The 16,339-nt window shown below is 50.0% G+C and overlaps 1 protein-coding gene and 1 non-coding gene across 5 annotated transcripts in view; one reads left to right on the plus strand and one right to left on the minus strand.

Annotated features, from left to right (window-relative positions):
* Nucleotides 1–333: 333 nt before the first annotated feature.
* ITGAL (integrin subunit alpha L) overlaps nucleotides 334–16,339 on the plus strand; it is a 51,204-nt gene continuing 35,198 nt past the window's right edge. For 2 of the 4 annotated variants that reach the window (XM_034940064.3, XM_034940065.3), the window contains exons 1-9: nucleotides 334–551; nucleotides 1,848–1,950; nucleotides 2,950–3,044; nucleotides 3,157–3,224; nucleotides 6,747–6,864; nucleotides 6,987–7,117; nucleotides 9,075–9,220; nucleotides 11,460–11,592; nucleotides 11,746–11,896. In XM_034940064.3, coding sequence (XP_034795955.1) covers nucleotides 491–551; nucleotides 1,848–1,950; nucleotides 2,950–3,044; nucleotides 3,157–3,224; nucleotides 6,747–6,864; nucleotides 6,987–7,117; nucleotides 9,075–9,220; nucleotides 11,460–11,592; nucleotides 11,746–11,896 — 1,006 coding nt within the window. In that variant the 5' untranslated portion in view covers nucleotides 334–490. Of the gene's footprint in view, nucleotides 552–1,420; nucleotides 1,736–1,847; nucleotides 1,951–2,932; nucleotides 3,045–3,156; nucleotides 3,225–6,746; nucleotides 6,865–6,986; nucleotides 7,118–9,074; nucleotides 9,221–11,459; nucleotides 11,593–11,745; nucleotides 11,897–16,339 lie in introns of those variants that run through there. The other 2 variants (XM_034940067.3, XM_034940066.3) reach the window with 2 other exon arrangements.
* On the minus strand, nucleotides 10,768–10,828 carry LOC112437446 (U7 small nuclear RNA). Its single transcript, XR_003026054.1, has one exon. It is a non-coding gene; the product is annotated as a U7 small nuclear RNA (small nuclear RNA).

Consider the following 16,339-nt stretch of genomic DNA (forward strand, 5'->3'; position numbering starts at 1 on the left):
CATGTACATTTTTCAAGGTCAAGAGAAAGCTCTCACTTTCTCCCCGTTTTATTTTTCCTTCCCTCATTCTTTTTCACTGCTGCATAGCATTCCATTGTAATTTTGCCACTGTTTATTAGACCAGTCCTCTGCTGAGCTTTACAGAGCCCTTAGTTGGGATGTTAGTGAGAAACCATGACAGCAGTGGAGACTGTCATCTTCCTGACATGCTGTCAGCTTTTGGATGATGTGAAAATGCAAGCAGGCACAGGAAATGTCTCTAACTTGCTTACACTTCCTCCCTGAACCCCTGCGGTTTCACAACTCCTGCAGGCACACCTCCCTCCCCGCCTGCCAGTGTCACCAGCCTGTTGCCTCTGTGAGAAAGTACCACTGTAAGAGGCCAAAGGGCATGATCATTTTCCTCTTTCACCCTGTCTAGGTTGCCAGCAAATCCCACGGGCCTCCTGACGCTGCCCCTGGGGCCACAGGTCCCTCGAGTGCTGGAAGGATGAAGGATTCCTGCATCACCGTGATGGCCATGGCGCTGCTGTCTGGGTTCTTTTTCTTCGGTAGGCAAGGGAGGAGGGAGGGGAAGGGACATGTGTCTGTGACCAGAGAAACTGCAGGGCTTGGTGCAGCTGGAGTAAACAAGGAGCTGCCCCATAAAGTGGGATTGGCCTTAGGGATATGGGGCCCAGGGATCTTGGAAGGAGAAAGGGGAGAGTGGGGAAATAAAAGAAACAAATAAGCAAGGGGTGGAGGCAAAGACAGAGAAGGGAGCATAAGAAGGGGCAGTGGGTTCTTTAAAAAGACAGATGGGGCCAGGCGCGGTGGCTCACGCCTGTAATCCCAGCACTTTAGGAGGCTAAAGTGGGCAGATTACTTGAGGTCAGGAATTTAAGACAGACTGGCCAACATGGCAAAACCTCATCTCTACTAAAAATACAATAAAATTAGCTTGGCGTGGTGGCACAGGCCTGTAATCCCAGCTACTCGGGAGGCTGAGGCATGAGAATCATTTGATCCCATGAGGCAGAGGTTGCAGTGAGCCAAGCTCGTGCCAATGCACTCCAGCCTGGGTGACAGAGCAAGACCCTGTCTCTTAAACAACAAACAAACAAAAGGCAGATAGTTATTGAGTAGCTAGAGCTGGGAGGAGGGTGCTGGGTTCTGGGGCCACCTCTGCGCGTTTTAGACAAGTCCTTTCCCCTTTCCAGCCCCACACCCTTCATCTAAACAAATGAAGGCCCGGCCTCCATGACATTCTAGGATGCTCTGAACTAAACTCCATGCGGGGAGAGAAAGCAGGGCGGAAAGGACAGCTGGGTGTGCCAGGGCGCCTGGGCAGGCCGACTGAGGGGGAAGGGAGCTGGGATCTACAGATGCTCCGAAAGACTGGCCCGGTGGGGTGGGGAGGCAGCCCCCCAGGGATCAGGGGAGCTACAATCTGAGACTGTGGGAGGAGGCGCCTGGGCCCCATGACCGCAGGAGAAGTGGGTGGCAGAGGCGCACCCGGCTCGGGGGCATCCCCATCTTGGCCTCTGCCTAAGAACTTGGTCACCCTCTGCCTTGGGGCCCCTTGGGTCTGCTCCTCTCTCTGGAGCCTCTAACTTCTCATCCTTCCTTTTTTGCAGAGAGGCCAAACGGGAAGTTGTGTCCTCAGGCCCTGGGAAGAGCTTTCAGAGCTCTAGGGGGGCCGGGAGTTGCTCCTTCCATATTCCCAGAAGTCAACGCCCTGGAGGGGAAGCGCAGGGTGCGGGCGGCCTGGGGAGCGACATCCGGGTGGGCCTGGGATCGGCCACCTGCTGGGCACGTGCAGGGGCGGGGGTCCCTCGGTCGCAGCTGACGACCCTTGCCTTCCTCAGCGCCGGCCTCGAGCTACAACCTGGACGTGCGGGGCGCGCGGAGCTTCTCCCCACCGCGCGCCGGGAGGCACTTTGGATACCGCGTCCTGCAGGTCGGAAACGGGTGAGTTGTGCCCCACAAGTCCTCCTCCTGATGCCCGCCCTGGGGCAGCCCCCGAGGCGGTGGCCGCCTCCCCGACCCTCGCCTGGGCTAGTCGGTGGCCCGAGGCAGCTCTCCAGGGGTTCCCGTCTGGAGGAGCCTGTGGTGGGAATCCTCAGAGACAGGAGTGAGGGATCAAAAAGCGGGATACACGCGATCAGGGAGGCCATGGAAGTGCAGAACAGGGAAGGATCCCAGCCCCAAAACACTTCGCATTGCCCAGTAGGTTCCTGACACTCCCTTACTCCCCTGCGAGCGCCTGGAAGCCAGGAGTCTGTTCTCTCTTCCTAACCCTTCTTAGATACGCCACCGCCCAGCACACAGTAGGTAAGCCACGAATGGCTTTTGAATCAAGGATTGAATGAATGTACTTATCATGAGACATTCTGGCGGATCATTCTCTGGGCCTCAGAGACTGTAAATGCAAAGGAACCTTAATTTTCTAGGATTTTAGCATTTGGAATTATGTCTCTGCGATTCTGTAGGGAAGAGATGAGGACGGAGGCATCTTCTTTTTTTTTTTTTTTTTTTTGAGACGGAGTTTTCGCTCTTGTCGCCCAGGCTGTAGTGCAACGGTTAGATCTCAGCTCTCTGCAATCTGTGCCTCCCAGGTTCAAGCCATTCTCCTGCCTCAGCCTCCCAAATAGATGGGATTACAGGCATGCACCGCTACGCCAGGCTAATTGTTGTATTTTGAGTAGAGACGGGGTTTCACCATATTGGCCAGGCTGGTCTCAAGTTCCTGACCTCAGGTGATCCACCGACATCGGCCTCCCAAAGTACTTTGGCCTCATGCGAAAGTTACAGGCATGAGCCACCCCACCTGGCCAGAGGCACCTTCTTGAAGCGGAATGGCTGCAGTGCTTGGAGAAATGAGACAGGAGATCTGAACCTCCTTAGCAGGCAGGAGTAGATGGGTACAGATCTTGGCCACTCCCTCTCACAGGTGAGATTTCTCACCAGGGTCATCGTGGGAGCTCCAGGGGAGGGGAACAGCACAGGAAGCCTCTATCAGTGCCAGTCGGGCACAGGACACTGCCTGCCAGTCACCCTGAGAGGTGAGTAACTGGGGAGTGAGCTGGGAGGAATGGGATCTTGGGGAAGCTGAGGCTGGCCCCAGCCCACCTAGACTGCCTGAGCTCCTCCAGACCAACCTTCTGGTGCCTACAGGTTCCAACTATACCTCCAAGTACTTGGGAATGACCTTGGCAACAGACCCCACAGATGGAAGCATTTTGGTAAGAATTTTGTGCAGTGGTGTTATCAGAGCCTGTGAAGCTCAATTCAAGTAATGAGAGAAGAAAAGAAGAATGTGGATAAAAGTTCCCACAGACGGTCAAAGGCATCAGAGTCAATTAGTGTTTATTGAGAACCAATGATGAACCAGCCTTTTTTTTTTTTTTTTTTTTTTTTTGAGACAAGGTCTCATTCTATTATTCTATTGCCCAGGCTGGAGTGCAGTGGCGTGATCACAGCTCATTGTAGCCTCAACCTCCCTGCACTCAAGTAATCCTCCCACCTCAGCCTCCCAATTAGCTGGGACTATAGGCGCATGCTACCATGCCCAGCTAATTTTTATATTTTTTGTAGACAGAGAGTGTCACCATGTTGCCCAGACTGGTCTTGAGATCAAGAATCCTCCTGCCTCTAATCCCAGCACTTGGGAGGCCGAGGCAGGCGGATCACGAGGTCAGGAGATCGAGACCATCCTGGCTAACACGGTGAAACCCCCATCTCTACTAAAAACACAAAAAATCAGCCGGGCATGGTCGCGGGCGCCTGTAGTCCCAGCTACTCAGGAGGCTGAGGCAGGAGAATGGTGTGAACCCGGGAGGCGGAGCTTGCAGTGAGCTGAGATCGTGCCACTGCACTCCAGCCTGGGCGACAGAGTGAAATTCCGTTTCAAAAAAAAAAAAGAATCTTCCTGCCTCAGCTTCCAAAGTGCTGGGATTACAGGTGTGAGCCACCACACCCAGCAGAGCCAGCTATTTTCAATAACTTACCTCACTTTTCTTCCAAATATGAAATATCTGTGATCATTGATATGCAATATGATTTTTAGTGGTATACAAACTTTTAATGTTTTCATGGTTATAAATTTAATGGCTTATTAGAAAAAATATATGACAAGCACATCAAATTTATAATTTCTTACATCATATTGCTTAGGAAGAGGCTGAAGTTAAACAAAAATTTAAAGGAAAATATTAAGAAAATAATAGTATGCTCATATGGCAGATATTGTGAAGTATTACACAAATGCCTAAAGTTTAGGAAACACTGCTTTTTTTTTTTTTTTGAGACAGAGTTTCACTCTTGTCACCCAGGCTGGAGTGCAGTGGCATGATCTCAGTTCACTGCAACCTCCGCCTCCCGAGTTCAAACGATTCTCCTGCCTCAGCCTCTGGAGTAGCTGGGATTACAGGCGTGTGCCACCATGCCTTGGCTAATTTTTGTATTTTTAGTAGAGATGGGGTTTCGCCATGTTGGCCAGGCTGGTCTCGTACTCCTGACCTGAGGTGATCTGCCCGCCTCGGCCTCCCAAAATGCTGGGATTACAGGCATGAGCTACCACACCTGGTCACTTTATTTCTTTTAACCCCTCAAGACACTCCGGTGAGATAGGGATCAGTGTACACATTTCACACACGAGGAAACAGGACCAAAGGGTTAAGAGACTTGACCAAGGTCACATGGTTGCAAAGTGGTAGAGTCAGGATTTGAATACAATTCTCATTTGATCCCAAGTTCATTGCTCTCTCCAACTTATCCCAGCCAGCATCCTTCTGTGTGAGAGATAGAAGACTGAGTGAAATATTCATCCAGTATTTAAGTAGAGCTTGTTTATTTAGCTACTATTATAGCCAGGCATTGGGCGAGGTTCTGACAGGGGAAGGGGAGTGAGATACAAAGTTGATGAGGCCGGGCTGGTGGCTCACATCTGTAATCCCAGCACTTTGGGAAGCCAAAGCTGGAGGATTGCTTGAGGCCAGGAGTTCAAGACCAGCCTGGTCAATCCTGTCCCTACAAAAAAAAAAAAAATGTTTTTTTCATTAGCTGGGCATGGTGGCACACACGTGTAGTCCCAGCTACTTGGGAGGATCAGTTGAGGCCAGGAGTTCAAGGCTGCAGTGAGCTTGATCACACCACTACACTATAGCCAGGGAGACAGAGTGAGACCTGTGTCTAAAAAGAACAAAAACAAAACAAAGCAAAAAGATGACCATGATACAAGCCCAGACTTTGAAGAAATTGCAATCTGGCAGGAAAGGGTCATAAATGAAAGAAATGACTTTGGGAGGCCGAGACAGGTGGATCGCTTGAGCCTAGGAGTTTAAGACTGGCCTGGGCAACATGGCAAAATGCCATCTCTACAAAAAAAAAATAGCCAGGCATGGTGGCGTGTGCCTGTAGTCCCCGCTATTTGGGAGGCTGAGGTAGGAGAATCACCTGAGCCCAGGAAGTTGAGGCTGCAGTGAGCCATGATTGTCCCACTGCACTCCAGCCTGGGTGATGGGAGTGAGACCTGAAAAGAAAGAAAGCAAGGAAAGAAAGGAAGAAAGCAAAGAAAGGAAAGAAAGAAAGGAGGGAGGGAGGGAGGGAAGGAAGGAAGGGGAGAGGAGGAGAGAGAGATAGGAAGGAAGGAAGAAGAAAAAGAAAAACGAAGGAAGGAAGGAAGGAGAAGGAAGGAAGGAAAGAAAGAAAAGGCTGGGTGCAGTGGCTCACTCCTGTAATCCCAGCACTTTGGGAAGCCGAGGTGGGCAGACACAAGGTCAGGAGTTTGAGACCATCCTGGCCAATATGGTGAAACCCCGTCTCTACTAAAAATACAAAAATTAACTGGGCGTGGTGGTGGGCACCTGTAGTCCCAGCTACTGAGGAGGTTGAGGCAGGAGAATCACTTGAACCCGGGAAGCAGAGGTTGCAGTGAGCCAAGATCGCACCACTGCACTCCAGACTGGGTGACAAAGTGAGACTCCGTCAAAAAAAAAAAAAAAGAAAGAAAGAAAAAGAAAGAAAGTGGGGGGGGGGCGGAGGGGAGGGGAGGGGAGAGGAAGGGAAAAAGAAAGAAAGAGGCATGGCCGGGCGCGGTGGCTCACGCCTGTAATCCCAGCACTTTGGGAGGCCGAGGCAGGCAGATCACGAGGTTGGGAGATCAAGACCATCCTGGCTAACACGGTGAAACCCCGTCTCTGCTAAAAATACAAAAAATTAGCCGGGTGTAGTGGCGGGTGCCTGTAGTCCCAGCTACTCAGAAGGCTGAGGCAGGAGAATGGCGTGAACCCGGGAGGCGAAGCTTGCAGTGAGCCGAGATCATGCCATGCAGTCCAGCCTAGGCGATAGAGCGAGACTCCATCTCAAAAAAAAAAAAAGAAAGAAAGAAAGAAAGAAAGAAAGAGGCACTGTATATTCTGGGAATCTTGATAATTTGATTTGGCTGGAACACAGAAAGAGAGATTGGGACTAGGAGAAGATGGACCTGGAAATGTGGGGTCATGCCCAGTGTAAGCCCAGATAAGGAGTCCAGACTCACCACCAGTCCTACAGGCGGTGAGCATCCATTGGCATAGAGCATTGGTAGGATGGGAGGGATGGACAGTAGAGACTGTGGACGCGGACATTCCTTGCCTTGGTAACCAGCTGGATAGAGGAAGTGAGAAAGGGGACAAGGACTCTGAACGTTCCTAGTTTTGGTTGATGTTGCCCAAAAGACACATAGCAAATAGGAGACCCAAATCTTTGGCCTTTGCTTTCTTTAGGCCTGTGACCCTGGGCTGTCTCGAACGTGTGACCAGAACACCTATCTGAGTGGCCTGTGTTACCTCTTCCGCCAGAATCTGCAGGGTCCCATGCTGCAGGGGCGCCCTGGTTTTCAGGGTAAGGAACTGGGGACTCATTGGGTAAAAATACCTCCAAATGGCTGTCCCTAGAGAGAACCAGCATGGGCAGGTCAAACACCAGAGATGCTTCACTGGGTCCCTTGCGTCTGGCTTCTGCAGAATGTATCAAGGGCAACGTAGACCTGGTATTTCTGTTTGATGGTTCGATGAGCTTGCAGCCAGATGAATTTCAGAAAATTCTGGACTTCATGAAGGATGTGATGAAGAAACTCAGCAACACTTCGTACCAGGTAAAAATGTTAGTTAGGATTCTTGGTTGCATGCAATAGATGCCTACCTGAACTGACTTAAACCATGAAAGGAAATGTTAGTATGTGGAATCCTCAGAGCCTATGGGCATGGCTATAACTGGGCCTCTGGAAGGGACAAGAACTGGGGAGTAGAAAGCTTCTAGGAGCCTCTCTAGTTCTCATTTCCTTTTTTTTTTTTTTTTTTTTTTTGAGATGGAGTTTTGCTCTTGTTGCCCAGGCTGGAGTGCAATGGCACAATCTCAACTCACTGCCTCCCAGGTTCAAGCGAGTCACCTGCCTCAGCCTCCCAAGTAGCTGCTATTACAGGCAACTGCCACTACACCCAGCTGATTTTTGTATTTTTAGTAGAGATGGGGTTTCACCATGTTGCCAGGCTGGTCTCAAACTCCTGACCTTGTGATCTGCCCACCTTGACCTCCCAAAGTGCTGGGATTACAGGCGTGAGCCACCGTGCACAGCCATTTTTTCTTTTTGAGACAGGGTCTCACTGTGTCCCCAAGGCTGGAATCATAGTGGCACGATCATAGCTCACTGTAGCCTCAAACTCCTGGGCTCAAATGATCCTCCCAACTAGCTGGGACTACCCATGTGCACCACTGTGCGTGGCTAATTTTTAAATTTTCTGTAGAGATGGTTTATCATTGTGTTGCCCAGACTGGTCCCAAACTCCTGGATCTCTCAAGAGATCCTCCTGCCTTGGCCTCCCAAAGTGCTGGGATTACAGGCATGAACCACTGTGCCCAGCTAGTTCTCATTTCTGTTTCTTTTTGCGTCTTTGCTTCCTTCTTCTCTTTTCTCAGTCTCCGTAGACTGGCTCCCTTAGCGCCTTTAGACCACATAGACCTATGGAAAGCTCCTAAGTTCATGTGTTAAAGTTCCAAGAGGGTTTTTTACCTTCCCCTCAACCAACACCTCCCTTTGCAAATTTCCAGTTCTCAGAGAAGAGGTTCTGGCTGGCGTAGCTTCAGTCAGGTGTTGATCCCCGGCCCAGCCAACTGTATCTAGTTAAGCAGGGTCACTCAGCAGAAATATGGCTGCTGGAACCCATCCCTATCAGTGACATAGGTGGACCCAGAAAACAGGAGCTCAACACACAGTGTTACATGAGGGAGCAAGGTTTATTTCATTTTATTTCTGTGTTTATTTGTATATTGCCTCATTTTCAAAAGAATTATCTGAGGCAAGGATGTGGAGTTGGGTTGCCCAGGTCCTGCATAAGAAGAGATTGAGCCAGGCATAGTGGCTCACACCTGTAATCCCAGCACATTGGGAGGCTTAGCTGGGAGGATCACTTGAAGCCAAGAGTTCGAGACCAGCCTGGGCAACATAGCAAGACCCCATTTCTACAAAAAATAAAAGCTAGCCAAGTGTGGTGGCACATGCCTGAAGTCCCAGCTACTTCGGAGGCTGACGAGGGAGGATGGCTCGAGCCTGGGAGGCTGAGGCTGCAGTGAGCTATGATTGTGACCGTGCACTCCAGCCTGGGAGACAGAACAAGACCCTGTTTTGAAAAAGAAGAAGTAGAGTTTGGGGCTGGGCACGGTGGCTCATGCCTGTAATCCTAGCACTTTGGGAGGCTGAGGCAGGTGGATCACCTGAGGTCAGGAGTTCGAGACCAGCCTGGCCAATATGGTGAAACACCGTCTCTACTAAACACACACACACACACACACACACACACACACACACAAATATTCGGGTGTGGTGGCACGTGCCTGTAATCGCAGCTACTTGGGAGGCTGAGGCATGAAAATCGCTGGAACCCGGGAGGCAGAGGTTGCAGTGAGCCAAGATTGTGCCACTGCACTCCAGCCTGGGCAACAAGAGCGAAACTCCATCTAAAAAAAAAAAAAAAAAAAAAAAAAGAAGTAGAGTTTGGAACAGACAAATGGAAAGGGATATATAACTGAATGTCATTTCTTCCTTCCTTTTCTAGTTTGCTGCTGTTCAGTTTTCCACAAGCTACAAAACAGAATTTGATTTCTCAGATTATGTTAAACGGAAGGACCCTGATGCTCTGCTGAAGCATGTAAAGCACATGTTGCTGTTGACCAACACCTTTGGTGCCATCAATTATGTCGCGTGAGTTCCCTTTTGCAGGAGAGCGCGTGTCCTGTGATTTGTTCTGGGTGATCTACCCACTTCCAGCTGCAGGGCATGGGAACTCAGTAGGTAGGTACAGCAAGGGGCAGTTTATTGTCTGAATTGAAGTGGAACAATTTTACTGCAGATTCTTTTGGTTGTACGTAACAGAAATCTACTCTGTACTAATTAAATCCAAGAGAAAGTCTAAGCCAGGTGCACAGTCTGTAATCCCAGGGCTTTGGGAAGCTGAGGCAGGAGGATCTTTTGAGCCCAGAAGTTTTTGTTTGTTTGGTTGGTTTTTGGTTTTGGTTTTTGTTTTTTGAGATGGAGTTTCGCTCTTGTTGCCCAGGCTGTAGTGCAATGGCATGATCTCGGCTCACTGCAACCTCCACCTCCCAGGTTCAAGCCATTCTCCTGCCTCCGCCTTTCAAGTAGCTGGGATTACAGACCTGTGCCACCACGCCTGGCTAATTTTTTCTGTATTTTTAGTAGAGATGGGCTTTCACCATGTTGGCCAGGCTGGTCTCAAACTCCTGACCTCAGGTCATCCACCTGCCTCACCCTCCCAAAGTGCTGGGATTACAGGTGTGAGTCACCACACCTGGCCTATGAGCCAGGAGTTTGAAGCTGCAGTGAGCTATGATCACACCATTGCACTCCAGCCTGGACAACAGAGCAAGATCTTAACTCTAAGAAATTAAAAATAAATTAAAAAAGAAGAGCCGGGACACCGATGTGGCTGGAGAGAAATAAGTGAGGGGGGAAAATAGTAGGTGATGAGGTCAGAGAGATCATGAGGGTCTGGATGGGTTAGTGACTTGGAGGCCATAGTGAGGACTTTGGCTTTCCTCTGAGTAAGATGAGAAGTCATTAGAGGTTTTGAGTAGAGGAGTGATGATCTATGTTTTTTAAAAGATCCCTCTGGCTGCAGGGTTGATATTAGACTGTAGAAGGGGCAAGGGCGGGTGGAAGCGATAGGGCCAGTTAGAAGGCTACTGAAAAATCCAGATGAGAGACAATGGTTGTATAAACCAGGGTGGAAATCCATGAACAGGACCCGCAACAGGCCCATGTCTGTGTGGATGGAGATTGGAGAAGCATTTTGCATCCAAGATAGAACCAGAGGTCTTGACAGCAGGTGTTCATGGGTAAGACGGTTCACACCTTGCTGCTGTTCCAGCAAGAGCTATGGCCAACCCAACTTGCTCAGAGGAAGGCTGTGGGCAAAACAGGAATTTTCTTTTTCTTTTTTTTTTAGAGTCAAGGTCTCACTCTGTTGCCCAGGCTGGAGTGCAGTGACGTGATCCTAGCTCACTGCGGTCTCAAACTCCTGGGCTCAAGCGATCCTCCTGTCTCAGCCTCCTGAGTAGTTGGGACTACAATCACACACCACCATGCCTGGCTAATTGTTTTCATCTTTGTAGAGTTGGAGTCTCGCTATGTTGCCCAGAATGGTCTGGAACTCCCAGGGCAGAAGTTTTTAGCCTTGGCCCATCTGGTGTTCAGTTCTCCCTTCTTTATTTTTTTTTAATTTTTTTGAGGGTGGAGGATTTTAGCAAAAAACAGAAAGCCTGCTAGACAAATTCTAAAAGAGCTGTAACACTATTTCTCCCTCCTTCATCTCACATGCACAACCGCCTCCTTTGTGCTGGGAGCCAGAGATACAGCAACAAATCCAACATGGTCCTTTCCTTGAGGAACTCATGGTTTAGGGGGAAAATTGACAGAGAAATGAGTCACGGTAATTCACTAGGTTCACTGCTATGGTAGAGATCCGGAGGCAGCCTGTGGACTATGGGAAGGCAGAGGAGGTGCTGGAAGAGCTTGCTCTGGAAGAGTGACTCCCCAGTTTTCTTCAGCTGTAGGACCCTCTCTTCCACATTGAAATCTCACTTGGATCAACATCTGTAGCTGATTAAAGAGTGGTGGCCATGTGGTTGCAATGGAGGGTAGGAAGCCCAGAGTCATTCCTCACAAAACCTCTTCCTCCTGTCCATGGGCTCTGGGACACCCTCTGGACTGCCCAGGATGCAGTGTGAGGACCACTGGTCCAGAAGGAAAGGGGTGGCAGCAAAGAGGTTTAGAGGTGACTGCTGCAGGCTTGGAATCCCGGCCTGGGAGATCCAGGAAGGGCTTTTGCGTAACCAGCATGGAGGTGACTTGATGAGCAGGTGGGGAAGGAGACCTCAGGCCCTAGTTTGGGGGAGTCTCTCATCTCCTCCTTTCCTGGACACAGGACAGAGGTGTTCCGGGAGGAGCTGGGGGCCCGGCCAGATGCCACCAAAGTGCTTATCATCATCACGGATGGGGAGGCCACTGACAGTGGCAACATTGATGCGGCCAAAGACATCATCCGCTACATCATCGGGGTAGGGCCCCTGCTGCTTCCTGCATCTCATCTTCCCTCTCCTCTTTCTGAACCCCAAGCCCCTTTCTCCCTAGGGCCAGACTCTTGTGAAAATAATAGCAAACTGGACTGAGGTTTGGGGGATTTCAGCTCCTCACTCTCCACTCCCTCACAGATTGGAAAGCATTTTCAGACCAAGGAGAGTCAGGAGACCCTCCACAAATTTGCATCAAAACCCGCGAGCGAGTTTGTGAAAATTCTGGACACATTTGAGAAGCTGAAAGATCTATTCACTGAGCTGCAGAAGAAGATCTATGTCATTGAGGGTGAGTGGCAGGCCCTGGGAGAGGGCTCGGGAGTCTGCATAAAGAAATTCCCCTGGGACATCAGGCCGGGCTCGGTGGCTCACACCTGTAATCCCAGCACTTTGGGAGGCCGAGGCAGGTGGATCAATTGAGCTCAGGAGTTTGAGACCAGCCTGGGCAACATGGCAAAACCCCATCTATACTAAAAATACAAAAAATAGCCAGGTGTGGTGGTGGGTGCCTGTAATCCCACTACTCAGGAGGCTGAGGCGCAAGAATCGCTTGAACTCAGGAGGCAGAGGTTGCAGTGAGCCAAGATCGCACCACAGTGCACTCCAGCCTGGGTGGCAGAGGAAGACTCCATTTCAAAAAATAAAAAACAAAAAACAAAAATGGCCGGACGCGGTGGCTCACACCTGTAATCCCAGCACTTTGGGAGTCCGAGGTGGGCAGATCACCTGAGGTCAGGAGTTCGAGACCAGCCTGGCCAACATGGCGAAACCCCGTCTCTACTAAAGATACAAAAATTAGCTGGGCTTGGTGGTGCATGCCTGTAATCCCAGCTACTCAGGGGGCTGAGGCAGGAGAATCGCTTGAACCCAGGAGGCGGAGGTTGTAGTGAGCTGAGATGTGCCATTGCACTCCAGCCTGGGCAACACAGCAAGACTCAGTCTCAAACAAAACAAAACAAAACAAAAAAACAAAAAAAAAAACCTCCCCGGGACATCATATTAGAAACAAAAAGAATAATAAGCACTTACTGAATATCTGATCTTGTGCCAAGGGCTTGCCTAAATAAAACAGACCTTTAGAAGGAATTTAGGAGAGGGTCATTTGAGAGCAGCCTCTGTGATCTTTCTTTCTCTTCCTTCTTTCTCTCCTTCCTTCCTTCCTCCCTTCCTTCCCTTTCCCTCTCCTCCCCTCCCCTCCCCCTTCCTCTCCCCTCCTCTTCTCTTCTTTTCTCTTCTCTCTTTTCTTTTTTTTTTTGAGACAGAGTCTCGCTCTGTTGCCCAGGCTGGAGTGCAGTGGCGCAATCTCTGCTCACTGCAAGCTCCACTTCCCAGGCTCACGCCATTCTCCTGCCTCAGCCTCCCGAGCAGCTGGGACTACAGGCGCCAGCCACCACGCCTGGCTAATTTTTGTATTTTTAGTAGAGACGGGGTTTCATCGTGTTAGCCAGGATGATCTCGATCTGACCTCGTGATCTGCCCGCCTTGGCCTCCCAAAGTGCTGGGATTACAGGCGTGAGCCACTGCGCCCAGCCTCTTTTCTTTTTTGCTTTTCTTTCACAGGGTCTCACTCTGTCACCCAGGCTGGGGTACAGTGGCATGATCACAGCTCACTGCAGCCTTGACCTTCCAGGCTCAGGTGATCCTCCCACGTAGCTGGGACTACAGGTGTGTGATACCACACCTGGCTAATTTTTTTTTTTGTATTTTTTGTATTTTTTGTAGAGGCAGGGATCTCGCTATGTTGCCCGGGCTGTTCTCGAATTCCTGGCCCCAAGCAATCTGCCCGCCTCGGCCTCCTAAAGTGCTCGGATTACAGGCGTGAGCCACTGCACCCGGCCCTCTCTGATATTTCTTTCTGAAATTCCATCTTCTCTTGGAGCTCAGGTTGATCTAGGACTGACCTATGTCTTGCTGGTGTGATCTGAGCCCTGCAGAGTGAATGTAATTCCTCCCCCTTCTTGCTCAACTGTCTTGCTGTCACTTATCCAAGGCTCCACATTACTTCAGAAGGGCAGGCTGGCAGGGGCCAGTGTAAAGAACCCACAAGTCTTCTTTCCTGGCCTAGAATAAGAGAAGATTTATATTGTGGTCACCGGATGGAGGACTGGTTATGGAGGGCATTTCCCCAGGAAGCTTACTTGACTGAAAGATATGTGATTCCTACAGGAAAGTCTCCTTCGCTAGGACACAGCCTTGGTGTTCGGTTCAGTTAAAGAAGCAATGGGCTGAGCGTGGTGGCTCACGCCTGTCATCCCAACACTTTGGGAGGCTGAGGCAGGCGGATCACTTGAGGTCACCCAGCTACTTGGGAGGCTAAAGTAGGAGAATCACTTGAACCCAGGAGGGAGAGGTTGCAGTGAGCTGAGATTGTGACACTGTACTCCAGCCTGGGTGACAAGAGCAAAACTGTCTCAAAAAAAAAAAAAAGCAGCAGCAATGGTCCAGCCTGGGCAGCATAGCAAGAAGCCATGTCTAAATAATTAATAAAAATGAAAAGTGATTTTTTAAAAAAAAGTTTTTTTAAAAAACTCACTCTCAACTGGCTTTTAAGCTGAGATATGAAAGATGAGATTCAAACAGCAATGTGAGAAAGGTGGAATGAGGGCAGAGAGAAGCACAGGTGCAAGGCCAGGGGTAGGGAAAGGGCTCGGCATGCCAGGAAAATGGAAAAAGTTCAGTGTGACCGAAGCGCAGTGAGGAAGGGAGAGAGAAGGTTGGCAGGGAGGTAAGGGTCTTCCAGGCCCTCAGAAAGAGTTTGGATTTCAGTGTGAAGATCAATGAGAAATCATGAAGGAGTTTTTTGTTGTTGTTGTTTTGAGACAGGGACTCACCCTGTTGCCCAGACTGGAGTGCAGTAGTGCGATCACGGCTCACTGCAGCCTCAAACTCCTGGGCTCAAGCAGTCCTCCCACCTTGACCTCCTGAGTAGCTGGGACTACAGATACACACCACCACACCTGGCTAATTTTTAAATTTTTTGTAGAGACAAGAGTTTCTTAGCCGGGTGTGGTGGCGGGCGCCTGTAGTCCCAGCTACTCGGGAGGCTGAGGCAGGAGAATGGCGTGAATCCTGGAGGTGGAGTTCACAGTGAGCCAAGATTGTGCCACTGCCCTCCAGCCTGGGCGACAGAGTGAGACTCCGTCTCAAAAAAAAAAAAAAAAAAAAAAAAAGAGTTTCTACTATATTGCCTAAGCAGGTCTTGAACTCCTGGGCTCAAGCAATCTTCCTGCTTCAGCCTCACATAGTGCTGGGATTACAGGCATGAGCCACTACGCCCGGCCGAGACAGAGTTTCTACTATATTGCCCAGGCTGATCTTTAACTCCTGGGCTCAAGCAAGTCTTCTGCCTCAGCCTCACAAAGTGTTGGGATTACAGGCGTGAGCCACTGTGCCCAGCCCATGAAGAGGTTTTTTGTTTTGTTTTGTTTTGTTTTTTGAGACAGTCTTGCTCTGTCACCAGGCTGGAGTGCAGTGGTGTGATCTTGGCTCACTGCAACCTCAGCCTCCTCGGTTCAAGCGATTCTCCTGCCTCAGCCTCCCAAGTAGCTAGGAGTACAGGCGCCTGCCACCACACCCAGATAAATTTTTTGTATTTTTAGTAGAGACGGGGTTTCACCATATTGGCCAGGCTGGTCTTGAACTCCTAACCTCAGGTAATCTGCCCGCCTTGGCCTCCCAAAGTGCTAGGATTACAGGTGTGAGCCACTGTGCCTGGCTTTTTTTTTTTTTAAGACAGAGTTTCACTGTGTCAGCCAGGCTGGAGAGCAGTGGTGCGATCTTGGCTCACTGCAACCTCCAGTTGTTTTTGAGCCTCCCAGCCTCGAGCAATTCTCCTGCCTCAGCCTCCCAAGTAGCTGGGATTACAGGCATGTCCCACCATGCCTAGCTAATTTTTGTATTTTTAGTAGAGATAGGGTTTCACCATGCTGGTCAGGCTGGTCTCAAACTCCTGACCTCAGGTAATCTGCTTGTCTTGGCCTCCCAAAGTGCTGGGATTACAGGCATGAGCCACCACGCACAGCCAGTGAAGAGTTCTTAAGGAGAAGCTATATAAGCCAGGCACGGTGGTGCATACCAGTAGTCCCAGCTACTTGGGATGCTGAGGCAGGAGGATCTCTTCAGCCTAGGAGTTTGAGACTGTAGTGAGCTATGATCACACCACTGCACTCCAGCCTGGGCAACACAGCAAGACCCTGTCTCAAAAAAAAAAAGAAAAAGGATGTATTTCAAAGGCAGGAGTATCATGATTTGGTGATGTGTTGGAGATGAGATGGAGGAAAGAGAAGACTCCAGGTGGATTTGGTTTCTTAGCATGGTTCATTAGGTGAGTGGGGGTGCCATTCATTGAAGAGAGAAGCCTGAGTCAGAGCAGAAACCAAGAGCTGAGTCTTGGACACACAGAGATGAGTAATTGGATATTCAAATCTGGAGGCTGGGCACAGTGGCTCACACCTGTCATTGTCCCAACACATTGGGAGGCCGAGGCGGGTGGATCACCTGAGTTCGAGACCAGGCTGGCCAACATGGTGAAACCCCATCTCTACTAAAAATACAAAAATTAGCTGGGCATGGTGGTGCACCTATAATCCCAGCTACTCAGGAGGCTGAGGCAGGAGAATCGCTTGAACCCAGGAGGCAGAGGCTGTGGTGAGCTGAGATTGCACTACCGCACTCCAGCCTCAGCGACAGAGAGAGACTCCATCTCAAAAAAAAAAAAAAAAATTAGCCAGGT

Source organism: Pan paniscus, chromosome 18 (genome assembly GCF_029289425.2).
Source record: "Pan paniscus chromosome 18, NHGRI_mPanPan1-v2.0_pri, whole genome shotgun sequence".
NCBI classification, from domain to species: Eukaryota; Metazoa; Chordata; class Mammalia; order Primates; family Hominidae; genus Pan; species Pan paniscus.